We start from the raw sequence: 25,773 nt of genomic DNA on the forward strand, positions 1-25,773 counted from the left end.
GAAATAATTGTTATTTTCTTCTTACACATTAAGTCCATTTTTTCAGATCATCCCTTCTTCTCACTTTATCTTCTTACTAATGGTTTGAACATCATACCACAATCCAAGACATATTTGTGATTCATTTATATGCTTGCTAATGATGTTGTCAGTCTGAATAGAAAACTTCAAAAATACATTACTACACACTAATTACCTAGCTGAAAACACAAAACCAAATTCCCTGCCTTCATCCTCTCCAAGCCCCGCTAACTCAATTAAGCATCTAAATTTGGGTTCCTGCTTGGGTACTGTATTTGCAAATTTAGATTTTAATGAAGTAACTGTCTGTGTTTCTTTTCAGAGCACACATACAGTCATCTTCATTTACTATAAATAAAAATTACCAAGAGATAAATATAGAATTCTGAAAACGTCGGTGTTTAAAAAAAACCTTCTCTTCAAGCGTAGTCAAGTTTTTCAGAGATAACGGCACCCGGAAAACCCAGGCAACCATGACCGAGTACATCACAGTGATACAGCACACAGTGTGATTTATAGATAGTCTGGCAAACTGTGACTCTGCCAGACAGAGGCCATCTTGAGGGCGGAAAGGAAAACATTATTTCTAGAGATATAACATCTCTGTTAGAGCAAGGGGATAAGCAGTAATAGTCTTACAACTCTTAAATAGGTGCATAAAAATGAAAAGATGCTTTTCCAGGAGCAAATAATGACTCATAAAAGAATCTCCCTTTGCATTTCAGTGTTTTTCGTTACCAAAAAAGTAGCAAAATTGATAGTGAGAGTCTGTACACACACACAGTTTTATGTAAAAATTGAGAATATGCAATTCAAAATCCAAGAAGTCTTGCAATCCACACTATACCCACAGCCTAGCAGCAGAATATGCATAAGCACAAGTGAATAGACAGTCACCTGTGAGAAAAAAGCAGGGAATTAACAGACTGGATAATCAGCCTTTTCCTTAGAAAACTCCTGTACCAGCCACAGAGAAGAAACTTTAAACTCCACAAACATCTTCAATGGTCAAACCCTCGCACTCAAGACCATTTTGGAACCACATCCCAGATGAGAGTAACTGCCAGTGAGGACAGTAAGTGGTGAAGAAACTCTACTTCCACATAATTACTTTCAAGACTTAATGGAGATGACTGTGGCAGAAGCCAGGCCGTATCCCTTCCACATCGCACTCACAGCCACGCCAAACCAACACGCAGCAGGAGACAACACACAGACGGAGCAATGCTGGCCATGAGAAAGACACAGCTGGCATCTACCCAGCTCCCACATCTACAGGAAGTGTCCCAATTTTTAGGTAACCTTTTATCTATGCTCCATGGGATTTTCAGCTAAGGTTGGCTCAGCTCAGTGATTCTCAAATTCTCAAATGTTTTCCTCTTGAAATCATTCAAAAGGGATTGTGAAGTGATGGTAGAAAAGCTTTAGAAGTGCATAAGCTGAAGACATCCTACCTACTCCTGGGACTCTTGGGTTTCCATGGAAGCCAGTAAGGGATAACACTTTAAAGAAGTTTGGGGAACACTGGCCTGATCCACAGATGAGAATATTTGAAGTGACAGAGGGCAAAATAAGAACAAGGGAAAGACAATGTGAAAGAGGAAAGAAAAAGAAGCCAAGAACAGACTGCAGAGGTCAACAAAGAAGTGAAATGATGAAAGAAGACACTGTACTGCAAAGAAAGAAAATCAGCAACAATACAAAACAAACAAACAAACCCCCAGAATACACCAGATGAAGAAAATGCTATGGGAAGGAGCTAATTTTGGTCATAAGTGATAACTCTTAACATTTCCTCATGTGCTGTTTCTTTTCCTTGGAACACTTCCCTTCACATGCTGAACCAAGGAGAAAACAGAAAAAGTGACAGTAGTAGTTTTGAGTAGACAGTACAAGTGCTGCTTATTGCTTAACAGAAGGAAAAAGCAAAATAAAGATCCTAAAACTCAGTGCATGTGTGCAATGGCTAAGGATCTAGCAGATTTGGAATATTTTCTTGAATAAAACTGTTATCAATTCAGAAGTGATGCAAAATATGAGCAGATAGCATCCTTTTCCACCATAGGCAACTTACTACAGACTGCACATCCCCAGCTTGGTTTTCTCAAGCTTTTCCAATGTGTATTTAATATCTTTCAGCCAGCTCTCCCAGAATGGATTAGTTTATTCTTAGAGAATGAGGACAAAACTAAACTCACAGAATTAAATCTGACAGATCCAGAAGCAGCATTCCCTTATACTTTCATGTCTTAAAAAGCCTAATGAAGGACAGAAAAGGGCAAAAGTATTACCCTTCGATACGATTCTTTTTCTATTAAAGCCAGTATGATTAGTTGTGAGAGCAGAGCACTGGGACACCAGAGAATGGGTGTCTACTCCTGGCTTTGCTTCTGACCTTAAAGTTAGTCTTGGTCAAGACTGTTCCTTGTCTGTGCCTGAGCTTCCTGGACTAAAAAGACAGGATAATGATACTGACCTTTAAAAAGAGCTTTGAACTTACTGATCAAACGTGCTATGTAAGAGTTGGCTTATTATTATTTTTGTTACTGAAGTGAGTTCAAACGTTCCTGGTGACTTTAATCAAAATTTCTTATATTAGGCCCCACAATCCAACCTGAAGGACAAAGTTTCTCAAAATTCAGTTTTGAGGACACATGTATGGTAAGCCAAAGCCTGTTGCATACCCTCAGATACTGCTGAGTTTTCTTGATCCCAGCCGAACTTTAAATGACACAAAAGTAATTTCTGGAGTTCCAGAAGAAATAATGTATTAGGCATCATTAGTATATTCACTACATTAATAGTAATTAGACACTATTATGATGCTTTCAGTCAAACCGGTCTAATGCAAAACCAGACACCAATAGGTGAGAGGAGGCAATGAGGAAAGCAAAAAGCACTTTTCTCAGGCAGCTTTCACACCTGAGCAGTGGCAGGACATCCCTCCTGCTGTGAGCCACACTGCCCTAGGGATTTTATTTTCTGGCTTCTGTGTGGTTGCTGTGGTTAATCAAACAAACTCTTCTGGGTGCCTTCCTACTAAAGCAGTAGATGAATATCTGCATCAGAAATACTCACAAATATATCAGAAAAAATGAAATACATCAGAAATACATTTAGAAAAGCTTTGGGTCTGGATTCTGCATTAGATTCATCCTTGACAAATTGAACCTCTTGACTACACCAGGATACCACAAGGGCATGGTGGTCATCTCTTACTGCTGTAGTCTACACTGTTAGGATTCTTACAGATTAAGAAGAACCCTTGATGTCTTTGACCTCACATGTAATTACAATAAAAATGAAACACGCTTTTATAATGAAACTATTTTTAGGTATTGTTACTGCATGCTATTTAACAACTGCTGTGCTTAAGCTAAAACCCCTTTGATTTTGTCTGATGAATGAAGTGAATATAGAGTCTCTGGAATTTTCTGCTACAATACCACTCTGTGCAGGTCTGTTGCAAAAGAACATTTGTAGGACTATGGATATAAAGTCAGTTCTGTAACCTGCAATTTCCTGAGCAAACCCAACGAAGCTCCCACAAGCCCACACAGAGGTCAAGCTTAGAGGGATCTCATCTCAGAGCCTGGGGGGCTGTTGTGCTGATGGTATCTTTATACAAAGTCCATTTACTCACAGAAATAATGTCTTAAAGCATTTAAATTATCTCTGTCTGTTCTGCTGGTAAGATTTGTCACTGGCAAAGACATGTGACATCTCTTACTTTAGCCTTTTTCTATAATGGGATACAGGCAAATTAATAGTGTTCTTTAACATACATCTCCTCCAGTACTTATACATTGCAAATTAAATTCTGTAAATTATCAATGCTCTGCTTTGCACCATTTATGTCACTATATATTCGCAATTTCCTCATCCTGAGGAGTGAAAACAGCCTTGTCAGCTTCATTTGTACCCTCCTGTAAGAGACAAAAACTGCAAATATTGCAAGAAAAAGTTTTAAAATGTAAAATGCCGGTAGTTTTTCATTACCACTTACAAGATGTGTATATTATAACTCTGCTCACAAATATTTATCTATACCTATGGGAGAATACTGTTGCTGCACGTGGTATTTGTATACACACATATATGTGGGTATAAAGCACCCACCACTGAATACTCATCTCAAGATACATGACACTAATAAAAATACATGAAAACTAAAAAGATACCAACATCTAAAGCGGTAAGAAGGCCTGTCTAAACACAAAGTAACATTGTTACCAAACATAATTATAGGCTTTTCCTGTGTCATAAAAATATCACCATGATCTAGGGCCTGATTCTGACGAGCTCCCACCTGCTAATCAGTCGTGTGCAGACACAGCCTCGGGTGTGATTTCAGTTCTCAGGTTTTTCTGCCGTAGCTTCTCTCCGTTGTTATCTCAGAACATCTTCACTTTGCTGAGATGGATATTGAACTACCATCCTGCCACACACTCCAGGAATATGCACGCCACAAGCAGCTCGGCATCAGCTCACACATGAACAGCCTTAGTTCCCATAAAATATTCATTCATTTAAAAAATATTTGCACTCTGCTGTCAAACTTAGACAAATTCATACTGAGCTTCAAAAAATAACTGTTTTAATGGTAAATTATGTTCCAGAAACGTCTTTCAGGCTAAACACTCTCGTCAAAATTATTTTAATAAGAAAGATTAACAATTTCAACATTAGCTGCTAATCCCCTTTCATTTGAAACTGTGCTGATAAAATTCTTTGCTTGTCATTCAAATAGTAAGTAATAATTATAGATTTGGGGCCTCCATCTCTTGCTTCATTAATAGTAAATTGCATGGAAGTCTGAAGCATAAAGTCAGCTTTGATACATCTCAAAATGCAATTTCCATAGCTTTCCTTAGCTATGTACAATTAATTACAGAGTTAATAAGGGGAATATGTTAATGAAAGGGAAATTATTCACTCAGACCACCTGGTCTTATCATATTTCTTTAATATGTTTCCTTCTTTCTGTGAATTTGGATGACAGCAAGAACACAAATCATAGTGTGCATTGCTACTCCTTTAGTATTTTTATTTGCAACCAGCTAAAGTCCACTTGAATTAAATATGAAAAGAATGTAAGTACTAGTCAGTATTAAATAACTGACTTTATTTGTTTTCTCGAGTTTAGTACCTTGTTAATTTTGAAACAAAAATGCTTAAACAATTCTATAATTACCAGTCTCTCTTCAATGCTCAGAGTAATAAATATAATGTATCCAATAAGGACACATTGTCATTTTCTGTTTATTCTCTTTGAAAAAATGTGTAGCATGTGCACATATTTAATAAAAGTACAGAAATATGCTTCATTCACTACACTGACAGCTACCAAAGCTCTGTTGCTATATGCAGTAGAGTTATTGGATACTCATGAGAATATTTCAGATAGTACAAGCAGCTCAGTCAGAAGGAGGCAAACCTTCACATAATTCATCTTAAAAATAACGCAGTTGTGATACAGAGTCAGAGAAATATTTTTTTTAAGACATGTCAAATGCAGAAACCAACCATCTTCAGCAGACATTAATGGATTTACTACTAACCAGGCTGAGGATAGAAACACTTTAGGACCTGGACGCCAGCCCTCATAGTAATTCCAAAAAGGAAAGGGCAGAGAATAATTCCCAGAGCAATAACAGGTCACGCTTGAAGGAGGTGATGCTGGCGATCCGTTTGCCATCCCTGCCATCCTTAGCTCAGTGCCATGGTACAGCAAGCAGCCAGAAACAAGAGGCAACTCACAATTTTCCCCAGCTACAAACAGCGTTTTCCTGCAAACTGGACAACGCAGAGCAGCGTTAGTGCACAAGTTTAGGACAAGAGAATGAGGGGGACATGACAGCACTGAGGGAGAGTTACCAACTAGAGAAAATGAAAATATATTCCCATAGTCTGAAACAAAAGAAGAGTTATATAAATGAGAGGAAATCATAGCAAAAATATGTATTTTCTAAAGGCATGCTGGGGGTGTGTGTGTAATATCTGAGTAGTAGACTTTCACATTATCTGGTTTTGATCAAAAAGTAACAAAATCGACCTTTATAGAACAGCAAATACTCTTTAATCCACAAGTGAATTTTACAGATTATTTTCATGTTTATGTTCTTATTTAAAATATTTCCACAGCTGTGTCGTGGGTGCATATGCAAAATCTGATCATCACAGGAGCATTTTGTCTGTCCTACACATTAAATTTTCCAAATACCACCCAAATTCTGACACCTTACTCACAAAACACTCCCAAGTAAAGGTCTGATCCCAGAAGAAGCTGCAGGAAGAAAAGTATATATTTTCTCTTGCCCTGAAGATGAGAATAAACAAACTTTGTTGAACCAATGGCGGGATTAAGCTACCTCCATTGCCAGTAGCATCTTAACCAGAGGACTTCCAATAACTTCTGCTGGCGTAGCCCACACAAAGAGAAGGAGCTCTCCAAAAGACTGTTGGAGTTCCCCTGGGTATCTTAAACAGTGCACAAACACAGTGCCAGAGTGATATCCCTTCTTTTTAAGCAGCATGAAGCAAGTCCCTGTTTCATCTGTTTCTTGGGTCTCCTGCCTGAGAAGTCCTTCTGAACCACTGTCTCTCTAGTGCCCTTCTAAATGCTTTCTAAATAGACACTTCCACCTGTTAGATCCAAAATTCAGTTACCCACTACATCTGCTACAATGAGTTATCAACAACTTAATGTATGATGTGAACATGTACAATAGGACAAACACAGAGAAGAGCACTTCACTACTTAGGATGCATTTGGAGCCAAAGGACAAGACCAGTTGACTCCTGGAGATGAGTTCATCTCTGGTTTCTGCCACTAATGAAGCAGCTGAGGACACAGTAGCATCCCTTGTCTTCAATCCAAAGTATCAAGAACCAGATCTTTTTTATTAAATAATGTCTTGGCATCTCTTTCTACCTGCTTCAACTGGTACTTGCCTTGACAAGATGTTCTCTAGAAACAGAAACAGCTGGGAGAAACAGGAAAAAAAGTTCAGATAGCCATTGAGTTTGTTTCAGCCATGGCAATGACCCTTTATTTCTCCCAATGTAACACTTTTAATATTAGTACTCTAGAATATTAATAGAAATGTTTTCTTCATGTCTCTACTAAAAGCCTTTGGAAATTATATAAAGTGGGTAGAAGTGTTCAACAAAGCAGCTTACACAAAGCTGGAATAAACACCTCACAGTCAAACAACAGACCAAGATGTAGTCACAGAAATTTGGTAAGTTATTTCTAATCATGAACACACTTGACAAAAACAATCAACAGGGAAGATTTTTATTTTTAAAGATTTTGATATTAATTTCATACCATGATCAAGAGGAATGTTTTTCTTGATTTAATGCTGACACTGTAATTGTCATTATTTCCTAAGGCCCATTCAACAAGATTAATACAGAAAAAGGGAGGCAATTGAACATGAAACAAATAAAAATGGAAGAATCAAAGAGTAACTGGTTCATGACTATTTTTTCTGAGTTTTATTGATGAAATCTGTGTAGTACATACAAACATTTACTAGATTTATAGCTCTATTAGTAGAGCTGTTTTCATATGCAACAAGATTTTTTGCACTTTTTGGTGCAGCTTTTCTTTGTTCCTATAACCCAAGTCCTGGCTTTAAGCAAAAGTAAATGTTTTGAAATAACTTAAACATTTAGGGAACTAAAAAAAAAAAAGCCCAAAATGAAGAGATAAGGCCATCAGCAGAAGACTTTTCAGGAGGCAACCAGCTTTGGTTGTCCCTAGCAGCATGACAACTCAGGGAGAGAGGGGTGAAGATTTTCCCACCCACAGTATTTATGGTTTTTTGGGATATTGGCTATCTTGTCACTGAGTAATACGATACACAACAGTCTTTTCCCTCGTGACTCCTCTCGTCTGACTGTTGAGACGAAACAGCCTTTAGGGCCAAATCTGTCTTGGGACTTACATTTCATGGGACTCCTACAACTATTTATACTGGCACAGCTGAAAAATAAGTTGGGATTTAGATCCACTTAACACATGTGTAAGGAGTTCATGCTTTTAGCTAAATTTTGCCAGTGCCTTGCTTCCCTTCCCACATGAGGGAGCATTTTTCCTTCACTTTCTCAGTGGCAAGCTTTTTTTAAACAGTGTTTATATTCTTGAAATTCATTTAAAAAAACTAAAGAGAAATTAATGGTGGTAGAAGGAAATTATGAAAAAAGAAACAAAAACCACAACCCACTGAATAATCAAACACACCAAAATTGTGACAAAGACCTTGTTTTCTGTACCTGCACCCCTCACCTTTGTCTCTGCCAGCATTAACCACCTTTGCAGCATGTGTACCCGAGCACTGCACTCGTACTGTGCATCACGCTCCTTCGCTCCGGAAATGTTTTGTGTGTATATGGATTAAGCTCGAGGTGGAAAGTACATCTGCAGCTAGCACAGTGCTATCGGTCCTCACATGCTGGAGTTTCCCTCTTTATCTAGAAAAGGGTGTTTAGATGCCTTTTGCTCATGCTTTTGTTGCAGCTTCAAGAATAAAAACAAGGCATTTCAGCAAAATGTGGTGGATTATTTAAAAAACATTTTTTCTTGTTGGACTGTGTCTTCTATCACTTAGTTTTACACTTTTCCATATTCAAACAAAAGAAAATCTATAGCAGCTACCCTATAGAGACCATTTCAAACAGAGTTTGTTTTAAAAAATGAGTGAGGGAAAATTGTTTAGAAACCATCAAAAAGTTACTATGCAGAGACCACAGGATACCAATGTTATGAAAAACACCAGGTTCAAGATTGGAAACTATTCCCTCCTTGTCACCATTCTCAGTCCCACAGCAATCCTGCCATTGATTCAGCATCACAACTAATATGGATGCAAAATTCAACATTTTGGGTCTGACTGGTTTCCCAGCAACAGGTCTCTGTCCCATGTCCCCCAGTTCAGGCTGCATCACCTCCTGGGACACAATCGGTCCCAGAACTTTCTTTTGACACGAAGTTCTCATATGAGGCCATCTGTAACTTCTCTATGGGGAAAGCCCTTTTGGTATTGTCAAAGACAAGAGGATCAAGTGGACTTACACCTCCTAGATGCAAGGCTCTCAGACTTCAGTCTCTAGTTCATTTGCTCCCACTGCTTGTTCAGCCAAATTACGAATCTTTCTTCTCCTTCTGAGAAATACAGTATGCAAAAAGTATGACAGACTATTATGATTTCCAATGCACACGGCAATTCTCTACCCTTAGGGAAATGACTCTTCAGATTTCCACCTTAAACAAGTACTGAGGAGGACCTTTTGGAAATTCACACTTTCTGAAATTCTGATTTATGTATAATGCTCCAAATTTTGCACACCTGTCTTTACAAGGAGAACGAAAAACCCGAAACACAGAGAAACACTTCTGTTTCTGCACATTCCCTCTCATATACAATATTCAGATAATAACCTCAAAATATTATCATCAAAAGCATACACTCCCTTCTTGCAGAACTGTTCTATTAAAAACTCATTAAAAATTATAATTATTTTAACCAAACAAGTGTGGTAATATCCAAAGCAGATGTGGGATCCAATCTACCTAACTTAAGTGCTGAACTTGTGCTTCAGCACAAACAAAAGAGACTCTTTCATCTGAGCTGCAGGCATCAGTGGGATGGTGCAGGTACAACAGGAGGCCTCCCAAGAGAAATCCCCATTCTGTCTAATTCTCTGGAGACCTTCACAGCCACCTCCTCATTTCACCAACTAGAAGGGGAATTTATGGACTCAAGTGAACAACATCACTTCATTAAGTGCCTAAAATGCAGGTATAAGTTAGGAGCCCAATCAAGGAGACTAAATCTCTCATGGACACCTTTAAAGCCCTCCCTGGTTTTACAGTTGGACTGCAAAGGGAAGCATTGCGCTTCATTAGGACTTCTATTGGCACTTGAAATACAGATGTATAAATCTGAATATTTATTCAGAATAAATAAATATTTTTATTTATAAAAAATATAAATAAAGTGGATGGAAATCTCGTTCTAAGTTCCTACTCTTTTCCTTGCTGTGACCTTCTGAAAAACAACTGTTTTCTTGCAAAACCAACAGTGACCGAAATGAGGGCACTTTGTTGTTGCCTGTGGTGAAACCAGTGCCACAACCACGACTGCATAAAACATGCTCTTCTAATTACACTTTCCAAAGTGCTTGGATCTTTTAGAGAGACAGAATCAAAAAGTGCCATATGGGCCATCCTCCTGCTATAAATGTGACGAAAAAGAATACGAAAAGGAAAAAAAAAACCTCTGAATGTTGTTAGAGCTGTCCTTCTGGGCCTCCTGAGTCCTCCCTGCTTCCTCCTGCCAACAGTACAAACTACCTCATGCTACTGTCAGCAGTGTGGAGACACTGCCTTTGCTGTATAGGAAAGTGCCAGAAATGCAGGATTTTTCTCTTTGAAAGACTGGTGTCAATCTAAATGAGGAGATGGCTTCAAGTTGTGCCGGGGAGGTTTAGATTGGATATTACGAAAAAATTCTTTACTGAAAGAGTGGTCAAGCACTGGAACAGGCTGCCAAGGGAAGTGGTAGAGTCACCATCCCCAGAGGTATTAAGAAAACATGTAAGTGCAGTACTTCAGGACATGATTTAGTGGGCATGGTGGTGTTGGGTTGATGGTTGGACTTGATTATCTTAGAGGTCCCTTCCAACCGTAATGATTCTGTGATTCTGTGACTGCCCCACAGCCACATGGGTTAGGAAAACTCCTGGTTTCTCCAGACCTCGAGAACTATAAACAATGGATAACCACAGGTAGCAAGTCCTCCAAGAAAACGGTACCTGTGGCCAACCACAAACTCCAATAAAACCAAAGCTGAGGTAGCTGGGACATCACTTCAGGTATGACCTGCTAGCATTTTCCAGCAAATTAAACAGCTTTACAGAAATGGTTCTGACTAGAGCTACCTCAGAGCAAGGTTCAAAGGCAAACACATTTCTTCTAAGCTACTTTCATTAAAAATTGATTCTGTTTATAAATGAAAATAAAATACTTCCTGCTGCCACTTTGTACAGTAATCCACTGTTCTATTTTCTCTGGGGAGGTCATGGCACCTACGAACAATAAAGACTGAGGAGCCCCAGCTCAGCTAACAGCTACTTCGCTGCACACTGTGGAGCTGAAAAACACATTTACAGAGCTGTAAGTGCATTTACCCTGCAAAGCAGATGGTATTTGCCATTCTTACTAGGCCCCTTGCTAATATTTCTTGTTTCTTTTTTAGGCACTGAGATATTTTTCACCAAAAATAACCGCAAAATTTAAGAGATGATTGTGGCAGCGGGAAATGGAAAGAACTGGAAAACTTCTCATGTTAAATGGTATAAAAGTTGCGAACTGGTCTTTTGCTCTCTTTGACTTGTAGATGCAGGGCAAGGGGACAAAAAGCTCACCTCTGATGAGCCTCTTCTGTTGCCAAGGTCCAACAGGGTGAGAAATTCAGGCAAATAAGGCATTACGGATATGTGCACTTATTTTTGAGCAAAACATAAATTGGGTCAGCTCTTTGGTTTCAGTGTGACCCAGCGTGACACAAAACATGAGTATTTCTGATCAAGTCCAATCATCTGCTTCAGTGCTGTAGCTGAGCGATGCTGATCTTCCTATGTAAACCTAACCTAGCTTCTCCTTCAGCAAATCTTGAATTTACAGTTTAACTACTTCCCTTAAGTAAACATCCCCACTGCCTGCCTGACCCTCCTATTAGGCTTGTCCTGATACCCAGCCTAAATGGATCCTTTTGATTCTAACCCATATTTTCTTCCTAATTGTATCATCTGTGTCCATTATGAACAATTTTTCCGCATCCAGTATTTCAAAGCACTCACGCAGACTCCCCTGAATCACTGATTTTTGTTTGTTTGGGTTAGACTAAACAAATTAACTGTTTTCACTCTCTGTGTGGTTTGTACTCTCAAGACTGTATACAGCATTTCTTTCGCTCCTCTCTGAACCCTCACCACTTAAGATAGAACATATGCTGTTAGATAGCTAATGTATGTAAAAGTTCATTTGGGGTTAAACAGGATTGACTGAATTATGGACACTGAACACTGTAACAGTGATCTTGATCAATGTGTCCATTTTTAAAAGTTCTTCCCTGCAATTTTGCAGAAATTCCCAGAGACAGAATAAGAGGTTCCCATATGCAACTTTCCTTTAAGCTTGATTTTGTGATTTTTTTATTTTTTCCCAATAATATAATTGAAAACAATTTTGCTCAGTTTAAAAGTAGTTGAAACTGTTCGCATACATTAAATGCATATTTTCAGCTACATAGGAAATTTTGCTCCTATTTTCATACAGATATATTGCCTTAGAAACTTATATCAGGAGTTTGTACTTATTCTGAGGTTGGGCAGTTGAGGTCATTCTTTTTTCCCCAAGCTTTTCCGTTAACCATGAAATGAAATCAAGTGTTTTTTAATTCTTTTAAGGCAAAAGTGGGACAATAAAAACTATGACAAATCATTTTCTGTCACGGGAGCAACCTTTCCAAACTGCACTTGTATACCAGATTTTAAAATAATACTTAACTAACTCAGTTTTTGGAGGCAATAGGCAGGGGAAGAATTATTTACACAGGATAATGTACTCTGATTAACCATCTGGTTTACAAACCTGCCCTGCTTTTGCTCAGTTTTATAGCTGACCTGATCAAGGCTGCAAGAGGTCAGTAACTCAACTGAGATCAAATTAGCTCTTTGGGTTTTGCCTCCCTTCACTCCATTTTCCATTAGGTGAGGTGGCTTATAAAAAACTTGAAAAATATCTGAGAAAACAGTACTTTCAAATATTATTCCAGAAAAAAAAGAGAGAAAGAAGTTAAAGAAATAGGACCCAAAAGTATGGTATGGTGGAGAGAAGTTTTCTTCTGAAAAACCCTACTGCTGAGTTTTCCCAGTGGTGCATATTTAAATCAACAGGGAAGTTCCCAAAGGCACAGCAAGGCTACCAGCCGGAAAGGGTGTTTACTTTACACCAACCATACTAATAAATAGCAGAAATTAAATGTAGAAAGTAAATAACACCTGACTCATCATCTTCACCATCACCTAACTTCTCAGACAATTTCAATGCACTCTACAATGACAGAAAATATGTAAAGAAAGGGAAAAATAAGGCACAAAAATTGGGGAACCATTCCACAGCTTTCCCAGTAGGACATACAGAGAGCCACGCACAGAAACAACCTGCAGCCAGTCCCAGCCTCTGGACTCTGCCTATCTGGGGCTCCTAAGGCCATTTCATACATAGACCTTCACGTGTCCACCTTCTACACTGGCACTGGTCACAAGTCATGCTTGGTAGTAACCCAAGGTTTCCAAAGCAGACTCCATTAAACTAACATTTGGACCATTTCAAACATAGAAGAGATCCAGCTTGGTAGAAATCCAGCCAAGGACAACAAAATCCAGGCGAAGCTCAAAATTCAGATCCCTTTTCTAAGGGTAATAGAAAAGAAGTTGCTCTCTATCACTAATTTTCTGTTACCTTCTCAGCTCAGATAGCTCTGCACACTAAAGATACACAAGAAAAAGCAGCAAGCTGATCAGAAATTGAGCAGTTTTCTTCAGTTGTCCAAGCTGAGGTAAACATAAATTAATAGGACAAAAGGACAACACAGGGCTTATCTTTTCTAAATCAAGCACACAAACAATTTGTTTGTCCAAGAAAGAAGATTGTTCTCCAGAGAAAAAAAACAACCTCTCAGTATAAAGAAAATTATATGGAAATAAAAATGCCTTTAGTTTTAATTATACAAAGGTAAGATTACCAACAAAGCTCAGGAATACCTTTTTTTACCTGTGAAAAGCAGCTTCCCTTTCTTTAAAAGTTCTCTCTTTCCAAAAGCTGCGCAGGTACCTTAAATTCTGCCATTTCCCATGCTGTGAAGACCAAAATGCCTTACCAAGATCATGTGACCGGTGGAGATGTCCATGTTGGACTGGACCGGCTCCTCGCACCAGGACGACGTGCTGCTCCGGGCCGAGGGGCTGAGAATGGGCCCATCGCTAAATTGTGAAGAAACGCTATTTATTCGAGAAGCATGCAGGGGTTCCGGGCGATCAGATGTTTTCACTGCCATGCGCTGACGGCATAGCTCCTAGAGAGAAAAAGGAAGAAACAACCTACGGTTAAGAGTAATTACAGGATACAGTCTACTAAAGACATATGATTTACAATATGTTTCCAGGGCTGGCCTCACTGCAGTGATTTCTGCGATGCTGTCTGTTCTATTAGGCACATCTACAAAGAAATGCTCAATGAAATTACTATAGGAACCTTTCAAAAGTGTAATTATAATTGTATGCACATCTCATTTTAGATAACCGAAAATACTATTTTGGAGCTTGACTTCTCTACCAGATATCCTTTTTTTTCCCCCCTAATATCACCCTGCGTTCTGGGAAGCCACTTTTGAACTGCGCAACCTCCTGAAGTTAATGGGGTTGCACGGGAGTAATTGAGAGCGCTGCTTGGCCCTGGATATGCAAACTCAGCAAGCTCAAGGCAACTGAATTGATGTGCTCTCCAGTACAAATCCGAGTTGATAGATGCCTCATTTCTCTTCATTAAAATAGCAAACTCACAACACTTCCTCCCTGATGTGGGGCAGAGAGGATGAAGAATGACATTAACAAAGAATAAAAGCAGAAATCTGTCATTGTGTTGTTTAAGCAGCTTTGAGAAAGAATGAAAATTCAAGCTATCGCACACGCTAATGCAAGCCATGTTAAAACACCGAAATAGATCACACTGGGAATACATATTTTCAGTTGCTCCTATGCAAAAATACAGAATTCTGGTTAGGTAACAGAAAATCTTGTCAGAAAACCAACCAACCTCCTTATAGTATAAAATACTGACTCTAATGACTCTAAACAGAGCCACAGCTACACTGTCATCGTTAGAATGCTTCTAGAATCAGTTACGTGTGGTAAAATCCTAGACAATGTAGTAAAATTATATTTTTTTAACATATGTCTATCATCCAGGAGAGATACTTGGCTGCCTGTGGCACACAGCAAGACCAGTTAGTCCACAGTATCTGGACACATTGCACACGTGGTGTGGTTACACATTTGTCTCAGATTACTCATTCTGCATGAGTACTAAGAGCACAATCTCTTGCCTCGGGCTAACAAAGTAATACAGTCTGAAGAATTCATACTGCCGGAATGCCATGGCTTCTGTTTTCTTATTCACTGATAATACAGTTGCAGCCCAAGTGCCATCAGTTGGATGATCTGAAAATCTCCACTTAGCAAGTGCTATGAAATCTTTTCAGACAGGAGTTAGAAATACAACTTCGAGATTATGGTTTGGTTTTTTTTTTTAACCTTGCAAACTTTCAAACGCTGAAGAGGGATCCTAAACCACACAGTAGCAAGCATTCAAACAAACCCACTTAAACCATTATATTGAGGCTCCTCTTGTTGCCACAGGGCAATGATTAAAGAGCCCTTCAAACATTTTCTTCTACCAAAGCTTCTGTTTGACCTGCCACTAGAGATGCTTTTGTAGAATTTTACTATTTACTGGTGAATAATACAAATATAAGTATATAAGCATGTACAAATAAAGATTAAGACTCAAATCATACATAAACATGATATATTTTGTTGTCTATTACAAAAATACAGTCAACAGAAGTTTGGGAAGCACAGATTACTCCTTGCATGTGGTGTCAGTTGTTGGAATAACTGTCCAGACTGTTCCAAATAAAAGTGCTACCTAACTCCATCACTGCATTTTCTGTATTTATGAATTACGTCCATGCCATGTAAGAATTTTTAATTTTTTACAAAAGTATGTTTTTTCCCCACACTTCACTAAAATGTTTTCTGCCATTTGGTAACTGTGTTACTTCCTACTGACCTTAAAAAAGAAATTAGGAAAAAAAAAATAAACTTCAAAAATACTTTGAAATTGAGTCTCATATTTTAGTGTTTAATAGGTCAGTAAACCTATCAGAATTAAAACCAAGTTTTTAATGAAGGAAAAAATGTTATTGTATTTTTTAAAAATATAGTGACAAAGAATAAAATACCACCTCCTTTTCTCTGAAGGATCATACAAGCCATAAGAAAAGAGAGCAATAGTCCAAAATGGCTATTACTAACCTTGGAATGACCTTGCAGTAGTGTAATTTCAAATCCCTGCTTTTAGCAGATTTTTAGGAAAAGTATAACAGTGTGGAAACTTTTTAGACAGAAAAATAAATCTACAGAAAACTAAGAAGATGTTCAGATGTTTAGGTATCAGCTGCTCTCAGAGGGAATGGTTTATTGGACTAGGCAAAAGTATAATAAGTAAAGGTATAAAAATATGTAGTCTATCACATAGCTGCTAAAAGGATGTGTCTTCTGGCTGGCATGCCATGTGGCGTAGATACGAATTTATTATACTCTAATAGACATCCTGCCACTTGACTCACCCCAACTCTGCGCTAACAATAGCATTTGTACTCGAACAGGATCTTTGTTTTTAAGTTGATCTGTTCCTGCTGCTCATATCCTGCCTCAAGTCATAATCCTCTGCTTTTACAAGTGGTTGCTGTGGAAAGGATTATAGACCTCTGTTAACAAAAAAGCATCAGGATCAAGTGAACTCTAAGAAATTAATATACCATTTTTACGCAAATGATGACAAAAGGAGCAACATGATAGCCAACTGGTTCTAGAGTAGATTAACCTCCAAATTAAAAAAATGTTTTGGCTATGATGTTACTAAGAAATGTTGTTTTAAAACCAAGTTTAACATGTTCACGGTCCTCACGGAGGAATGTAAGATTGAAAAATAGAACAAATATAAATGAGTATGACAAAAAGAATAACCTGATTTCAAATACTAACATATTTCTTTTGCAACATACATAGAAGCAAAACAATTATTCCCAGAAGTGCTGTAACTGTCAAATACCTTAAACAAAGCAACCACGTCACTGCACACCACCATAAAAAATGTGTAATGTAAACAGGAAGGTCAAACCATAGTGGCAGCAAAAACACCACTGAATTTCTTCATCGGTGTTTTAAGTCTCCAAGACAATGAGTTTTCCTCTGCCTGCAAACAGAAGTTTTTTTGTTTGAATTTATTTCCAGATTGGTCTAATGGCCCTTGACAGCTCTTCCTCCCCACACTCCCAGCCCAGGCTGAGGAACCTGCCCCATCCCCACATGCACAGCACCACTTTCAGGACACCTACAGCTTCTGCTTCTTCAAAGCCACCTCCTCTGTTAGCCCAAACTTTTCAATTCCCATTTGGGCTTTTAGCATAGGGATAACAAAGTTAACAGAACCACTTATAAAAGCTTTGACGCATGGGGCGTTTTGAGGAGCCAAATGGGTTCCTCCAGGACATATGGACCGAGTAGGGAAATGTCGTAGGGAAATGAAGCTTTGCTTCATCCTTGAGATGGGCAGCTCTGTCCCATTGATATGAAAGGCACTGGGAATAGTGGGGTGTCAGCACGTAGTTTGTTTCACACAGGGTGCGCTCCCAAGGAAACACCATTCCTGGGCACTTACAGAGGTGGCATCACTTCACACACACACACCAAGCCTGAGATGTTTAATATCCTCATTAATGTGCTGTCACCTGTACAGTTATGCTTTTCCCCACTACCCAAAATCTTTACGCTCATAAGCATTTAGCAAATCAGCCATCTACCAAACCACAACCAGAATTTAAACTTGACTAAAATGTCAAAGCTGCAAACTGTGAGAACGACACGAGCTGTATTTCTGTATTGTTTCAGCACGTACACCATTAAAAATATTTTCTAAGAATGAATTCAATTTACTTCTGCACTTCTATATTTAGCTGAGTGGCTGAGGCTGTTTCTGCCATACTGCGACTCATAATGTCTAGCCGTTGTTTGTGTGTAGTTTGAGTGCCATTCTTCATTTAAAAGCATCATTTACACCTAAAAAAGCAATCACAATGCATACAGTGAAATATGAAGAAATGATCCTCCTGACCCTTCAGGCTATGATCTAATGGATGGGTTGGACATAAACATTTATTTAAAAGGTAATTTGAAGTTTATGACATTATTTCCCATCACATGGGAATTGCTATCATACTGAGGCACTTACTCTGTTTTTTATTTCCCAACATTTATTATCAAACTTATGTGGTGGTCACATGCAGTATATAATGGAAAAGTAATATCATTGTGTGACAAAAACTGCCATAACCAAGATAAATATTCTGTAAATAATGTCCAGTTAAATGAGTTCAAAGTACAGCACAATGATCATCTGTAGAGAGCTTTTTATTTGAGACATAATTGATAACCTTAAACAAACCATAAACACTATTCTCAGAAAGCCCCTGGAACTCTTCCAGTGAGGTTTTAAAGTGTTCCTAATACTTGATTGTCCTCACAGAGACATGGAGAAGCACGAAGCAACCACTATTTCCTCAGGTACAACAAATGCATTTTCAAATTCAGACAGTTCACTTGTGAATGAACCACACTGCGGTGTAGATGCAGTTCAACCACTTTTAAAGAAGGGCATTAAGAGACTCGTGCCTAATGGACAACAACCCACACGGATGGAGAGCCAACCTTACCACTATGTTTTGTTAGATTGGTCACTAATTAACTTGAACAGATGAGTAAGAAACTCTCCTATCAACCAAGGAGGCACCAAATCTGTTCAGAAATGAACCCCACAGATACCTGTCCAGGTCTGGTTTAGAAATGCAACCTGCTTACCACCACAAGTGTCAGGCCACCTCTTTCGGATGTCCCCAGCCAGTGACAGCAGTGGCATGGGCTGCCACTTGGCTTCACAATGCACAGCAGCCGTCAGCATCACAGAAAGACAACATAGCAAATGATAATTTGGGGAATTTTTCATCTTCCATTGAGTTCAGCTAATACAGCAGGTCTCTAAAAAAGCCGTTAAGTAAACGTAGTTTACTAAAATGTTTGGTTTTGGAGAGAAATCTATGTATACACCCTGGTAAGGACTAGGAGTATAGGCAAGCAGGGAACTAAAACCAGCTGGAACTGAGGCTTGAATGGTCAATATTTAATCTTTTCCCTTGTTTTATTGGCAAAAATGGAATTTGAAAGCCTCAGCATGACACACTACAGGTAGGAGATCTGAGCTGAGGACCCTGGTTGAGAGATGGCCAACGTGCACCTCGGCTTTCCACTCATTAATCTTAAAGATGAGCCACTCCACCTCAAAGCTGCCTCCAGCGAGGATGCTGCTGTTTATTAAAATATACTTACTTAATGCAAACGTACTACGCAACATCTTCAGGCAGTCTGAGTCCAGCCACTGACCTCGGCACATGAATTGTTCCCACCTAGCTGGTGCCAGACATATTATAAATGAAATCAGTCCAAAGTAAATAAAAATAGCTTCATAACTAAAATACTGCTCTTCTTTCCCAGCCACATTCACCTCACATTTGCTTAATACAAGCCTGGGATCTGAGGGAAATTCCAACTTTCCAGTTTATTTATAAAAAGACATATAAATTCATCACTATATATTAATGAAAATAATCTATTTTTATAACTGATCCCCAAATATACATAATTCCAGAAATAAAGTCCAAGAAATAGGCCAAACTTTTCCATGCTTTTTAAAATCTTTTTCTTAACAAATTCAAAAGGAAGACACCTGAGCTAGTCCAGAAACAAGTGTGAGTGGCACATTTTCAGAATTAACAAAATATAAGAAGGAATAAACCCTTCCATGGTCTAATTATTAAGAAAATGCAGAGATATGAGGCAAAGGAATCCCTGTTTATTAAAAGTGATAGCTGAGCGTACACCAAGCCCTTTCAACCTGATCTGCCTAATACTCCATCAGAAACAAATTTGTTTAAGCAGGCATGATCACAGTAACACTGTATTCACTTTGCATGTGAAACAAATGTTTCGGGTAGAAATTTTAAAGTAAAAATGCTGACTATTAATTCTAAAGGATTCAAGGCTATACTTTATAATAAAATATATAATTAAAACTAAGAATATATATATATAACTTCTTTTATGCAAGGTATGGAAGAATCAGATCCTTAAAAATGCTTTTCTTCCCAGCTTTAATACATTTAGTTAAACAGTGGCCTCACTTTCCTTTAAATTAAAGATGCATTCTTCACAGGATGAGCTGAGGTCTGCACGTACAGCATGGATTTAACCGTGCTGATGTGGATGCAGTCATAACACAGTGAGATTTAAAAAAAAGGAAAAAAAAAAGAAAGGTAAGCTCATTTTTTTTTAAACAAATGAATCTAGGACTACAAACATCATTATTCTCTAACTAAATTTGCTTAGTGTTACTACAGGGTGAAGCTAAAGTAATTTGGCTGTCTTTGTTTTGCTTTTGCATACTTAATATGCTTGCAGGTGTTATAAATTTAACTAACTTATTTAGTGTGTTTGTAGCTTTGGGGATAATTACAGCTTTAGTATCATTTATTTTTGAGTTATTGAAACATACTTTCAAGCTTTAGTTTCATTTTAACATACTTTTTGTCCAGAAGTAAAAGAGCTGTTTACATGTGCGGAATATTTGTACACATACTTTCTATTCTTGCCAGAAAAGACAACTCTGGAGATCAAACTGCCTTCAGAAAAGGAACAAAGGGAGATACTGGAAAAATATTTGAGAGTAATATTTTGAGAGACCCAAGCCCTGCCACAGCATCAAACGTTATCATTACATATCCATATTCTGTACAATTCATCCTTATCTGGATTTATATGTGATAGATCTGGGAGGAAAAAACTAAAACAAAAACGCAAGCTAAATGTATTTCTTCTCTTGTGAACACAGCCTTAGCTGTTCTTTCTCTTTGAGAGCACTGCAGTCAAACACAGGATTGAGACTCATTTGCCTAACAAAACCCCAATTTTGATTATGGTTTGTGAAATTAAAAATTTCAATTATTTTAGCATTGCAAGTGTTTCCTGGTGGTGGCTCGTGTAATTACGATTCCCTTTTCTTCATGTACACAAAGAAAGTAGAGGCCATGCAGGAGGCAAAAGGCAAAGAAAACAAGGCTATCTTACATGGAAAATCCCTCTTCTTTTATTTGTATTTGTTTTATTCGCCTCTCTTTAAATTCAAGCATTTGCACAGTTTCATCCTACCAAATCACACAAACAAAAAGCCATCACAGTCTTGCACATATCTCCAGAAGCCCAGTAATGTGCAAATTTCTGGCTTGCACAGTACTGGAGACATTGACTATGCAATACAGTTTAAGGAAATATTTTTATTTTAATTCTTTCAGTTACCTCTTATCAATGAGGTAGACACCTATATAGCCCAGAATTTCCTCAAGGAGGGAAAGGTCTTTTACATGGCTCATCACCAAGGAAGACATGACAGCATGGGTCATATGAGAATTCCCTAAAATAACAGTAGTGTGTTTTTTGCGTGCTACCCATGCCAGGAAACACGTTTCTTTGCGGATAATACCGCTTTCCAGAGGATCAGTGAAACTGGAAGACTATGTTTAGGATACTGTACTGGGGTTTTTTTCCTAGACAAAAATACATGAGACCACTCTAACCAGGGCTGTGTTACATCTTTAATTTCTAAAAGAAGGAAGAGTACTATCAAGCAGACTGCAGTACACTGGACTTCAGAGACAAAAGATTTACAAAGTTCGTATTTCTTTAAACTGATTTGAACTGGTATTTTCCCTGCATAATGACATCACGGTGGTTTCTCCCAGGATTTGAAGAATCTATCTGGATGCCTCGAAGGAAACCAGAGGCTATCTTTAATAGGAAGGACCTGCAAATCATAGACCTGAGGCCACCTGAGATCTACTGGTGTAAAAGCATCCAGGTTTTTCTCAGGGTGTCCCTGACCAAGCACTACTGGTCCTGGAATTCAGACAACTGTAATTCTAGAGGCAGGGGATATGAGATTGATCTACCTTCCACCAAAAAAAATAAAATAAAACAAAACTAAACTAAAAAGAACAACATATTTTCTGGCGGTTTCAACCAAAGCTGGTTTCTAAATCGCATTTCTCACATGTCAGCAGTGGTTGCATGTAGTGTTTTACAAGTATATAGTACGTATGAAGCTGGGAGAGGAAAGATTTCTTAAGGAGCAACTAGACAGAGAAAATACAATGTGTAAAACAAACTTCACCTTTTCCATATTTTGTTCATCTCAACTAACTCAAATAGATGCTCATGAGGGCACAGCTGCTTCTTAATATGACTTTGCACAGTAAATTCACCGCTAGCACAGCGTGCACCATACAGCGCAGTATGGGTTACAAATAAACTGTAGTAACGATTGAATTAACCTGAAAGGCCATGCAGAACCATGTGCGAATCTATAATGTATTTTGACTTTGTCTAACCCACCCAAAGCTCGACCAGCTTCCAGCAGATGCCAGAGCTCTAAAAGATAACTGCCACAAATGTTTCCCTTCCCACTCCCAGCGTTTATAGTCGCCTGGGGCCCAAAGCAGGCAAAAAATGCAGTCCCAAGGCAGCTGTAGTTTCTCAGGAAAGCCATACATTAAGGCTGTGTCGTCCACTATTTCATTGCCCTGCAGGACTGAAAATGGGAGAGCGTTTCTGCTAGAAATAAGAATTCCCAGCTCACCAGCAGGACTCAGCAGGCACTTCTGCCTTTGAAAGAAACAACCATATAGCCACAAGTTTATGTCTAAAAATGTTATTTTACCCCATCGCAAAGATTATTATTGCTTCTCCTTAAGTCTGTGTAACTGCATTCATGGTAACAGAGGTACTAAAATCAGAGTGAGAAATACAAAAAGAGGTCCTAAAAACTTCTAAAAACCTCAAATACTTATTTTTTTTTTCAGAGAAGGTGGTTATACACAAAAGAAGTGATGCTGGGATAAGGAAGTATTTATCAAGGACAGCCATCAGCGACATTTTTTTTTGGTAACATCATCTATCATGACAGTTGAAATTGTCAGTCACTGCCTTCTCCTGATGTGAAAACTGAAGTCATTGCTTTCCACCCATTCCCCACTGAAAACAAAAATGAAATCACTTTTTAACAGTACTAGGAAGAACAAATGAAAAATGCTGTGAACAAGAAAACAGTGTGAAAAAGGAATCTGTAAAGCACAGTTGCTAGTAAGTCGGAGCAGGTTATTATGAGCCAAATTTTTAGTAATAGAGAGAAACTCTACTAAACTATAGGAAAACATAGTATGCATGAGTCTGGGAACTGACATTCTTTCTAGCACACACCACAGAAGTCATCAAAGATTAAAAATGTTGGTCAGTATTTCTACACATTCACTTTATTAGTGTTACAGAGATACTGGAACAACTGAGAGGGTTTTATACTCAGTACCGATGGTCAAAGATACAGACAGACTTCACATTTTAGAAAAAAACAGCAAAAACGCACATTTCTCGTGGGCTGTCCCTGCCTCCCATACAACCACACTCTCAACCGGATCATAGTGGTGCCTTGGCACTGCCCACCCATAGGAGAGCTGGAGACCTCACCACCACCCCCGATCTGCCCCATGGCACCGCTTCCAACCAATACCCTGCAGCAGCAACACAGCGTTAATGTGTGGGGGTGCTTTCAAAGAAAACAACTTGGACATCACTGAAGCTCCTGGGTTTCCCTTTGCCAACCCATGCAAGCACAGGGGCTCTTACACGACCCTGGACCTCTTCACCAAGCATCAGTTTGTCTGCAAGAGGCACCGTGGGAACAGCGCAGGGAAACACACACAAGGTAGGCACATTACTGAGCTGGTCACATCCTAATTTTGGATTATTTTAAGACCCAGGATGAACATGAGCTGTTACATGAAGTTACACACATCTAAAATATCATCAGCTATTTTATTACCTGGAATATTTTTTCTTATGTTTCCTTGCTTTTTGAGATTCTTGCTACTAACTTGCGCATCAACAACATTCTGCAGAAATGGTGTTACACGTTGCAGTTGTATTACACAGATAGCTTTTCTTCTATTAGTCTTTTATTTTAGGTATTTAATATAACTGAACGTCTTTGCCCTAGTGCTAGGCAGAAGAGAGAGTAAGTTCACTCTTTCTTCAGTTCCTCATTTTATATACTTTTTTTCTTTTCTACACTGCCCCTTGCTACTGTTTTAGAAGAAATAATCTGTTTTTTTCAATCTCTCTTCATAAGACTTTTCCATGACCCTAATCATTCTTGTCACCTTTTCCTCACTCTCTCCATTTCTGCAGCGTTTCTTTAGAGATGGAGTGACCAGCACTCACAGAACCCTCAAGCATTGATTTATACTTAATTAACTTCAAAAGCCCTCAAACAAGCAAACCAAATTATTAGTCAACAATGCCTGGAGAGCCACTGGGTTGACCCAGACCTTCAAAAAGAAGCTGAAATTTGGAACAGCTTGCTAGGGAACCCTTCTGTATGTTTTAACTTTACACCCAAGAGCTTTCCAGTGAGGTTAATTAGGAATTGCAGCTCTTTATTTCACTTTTGTGGTTTTCAGTATACAGAATTTATATGCTCACATTCCTATTTTACTGTACATATTATTTCTCCAGAGTACACAGGAAGATGCTCTGTGACGTAATTTCCCTATATAACATGAATTTACGTATGTAGATTGTCCTTGCTCCCAAAGCCATGTTCAGCTCCATCACATTTCTCCTCCAGTCTTATGTGGATAGCCAGCTGCTGGCACCTTTTGCTGTGATCAACTGCAGCAAAACCCCTTCTGGCAGCTCACACCATTTCATTTCGCATGAGGCATCTTTCTTTCACAAGAAGCCAGGATGAACTCCAGTTGAGAAGCTGGAGAAAGGTAAAATCCAAGGGTTTTTTCCCCATGCTGTCAGAAAAGCAGCAGCATACTGAATTTTTCCTTTTCATCTTTCCCTCATTTTTCTGTTCGCAGTTAGTGGGAAAGATCAGCATTTCTCTGACGTGTGAATATCCTGCCCGATACATTTCTGAAGATCAGGGGGATGTTCAGACCAGCAGTACTAGAAGACACGTAGGGTTGGTAGGCATGGCTCTACAACAGCCCACTTCAAACCAAATACCTCTGCTGTTGTAAGACAGCATGACGAGGAGAAGCCTCCTGCCCTGCGTGAAACACATTTATCTCCATGTTAGGTAATATCTGATGAGGAGAAAGGGGGTAGCTTTAATCAGACAAGGTAAGCATGTAAACTCAACACCAAAAGTGAGTTTTACCATGGTAATCAGTTTCCACTTTGGAGAGCAAGATCGGCCACTTCTGAGATCTGAGATGCTGCCAAAGCATAGTTCTGCAAAGCAGCAGCAGTCCTATGTCAAAGGAGAATCATCAAGAAGCCTGCAACTATGCCAGCTAGGCAAGAAAGCAGAAAAATAAAAACTGCACCAAAAATGAATAGGATTTTATCAGTCTGAAATATTTAAAATTTAACAAGCGATTTCCCTGATCGAAATTCATGCTTGTTCAGAATGCAGTCATCCCAAGCAAGCATCAATAAAACATCACCCACTTGTCCTTGGCAAAAGGTCTAGAAACTGCCCAGCAAAGCTTAGAGAAAACATCATACATTTTCTCCTTTGGATAAGCCACCTGCACCAAATTTGATTTTCTCCAGTTCAAAAGCTGCTCTTGCCCATTTTCCCCTCTTATTTGTGAGAATACAAGTGATGAAAACTGGATTCGCATGCTGAAAGCTGAGAACCTGAACTGGAAGACAAATTGCTGC

General features: G+C 38.7%; 1 protein-coding gene across 1 annotated transcript in view; it reads right to left on the bottom strand.

Moving 5' to 3' along the window:
* Positions 1-25,773, bottom strand: part of LOC104546507 (receptor-type tyrosine-protein phosphatase N2-like) — a 100,643-nt gene that overhangs the window by 64,966 nt on the left and 9,904 nt on the right. The window contains exon 3 of the mRNA XM_010191920.1: positions 13,977-14,171. Coding sequence (XP_010190222.1) covers positions 13,977-14,171 — 195 coding nt within the window. The remainder of the gene's footprint in view (positions 1-13,976; positions 14,172-25,773) is intronic.

The sequence above is a fragment of the Mesitornis unicolor genome, unplaced genomic scaffold (genome assembly GCF_000695765.1).
Source record: "Mesitornis unicolor isolate BGI_N332 unplaced genomic scaffold, ASM69576v1 scaffold40740, whole genome shotgun sequence".
Classification (NCBI taxonomy): domain Eukaryota; kingdom Metazoa; phylum Chordata; class Aves; order Mesitornithiformes; family Mesitornithidae; genus Mesitornis; species Mesitornis unicolor.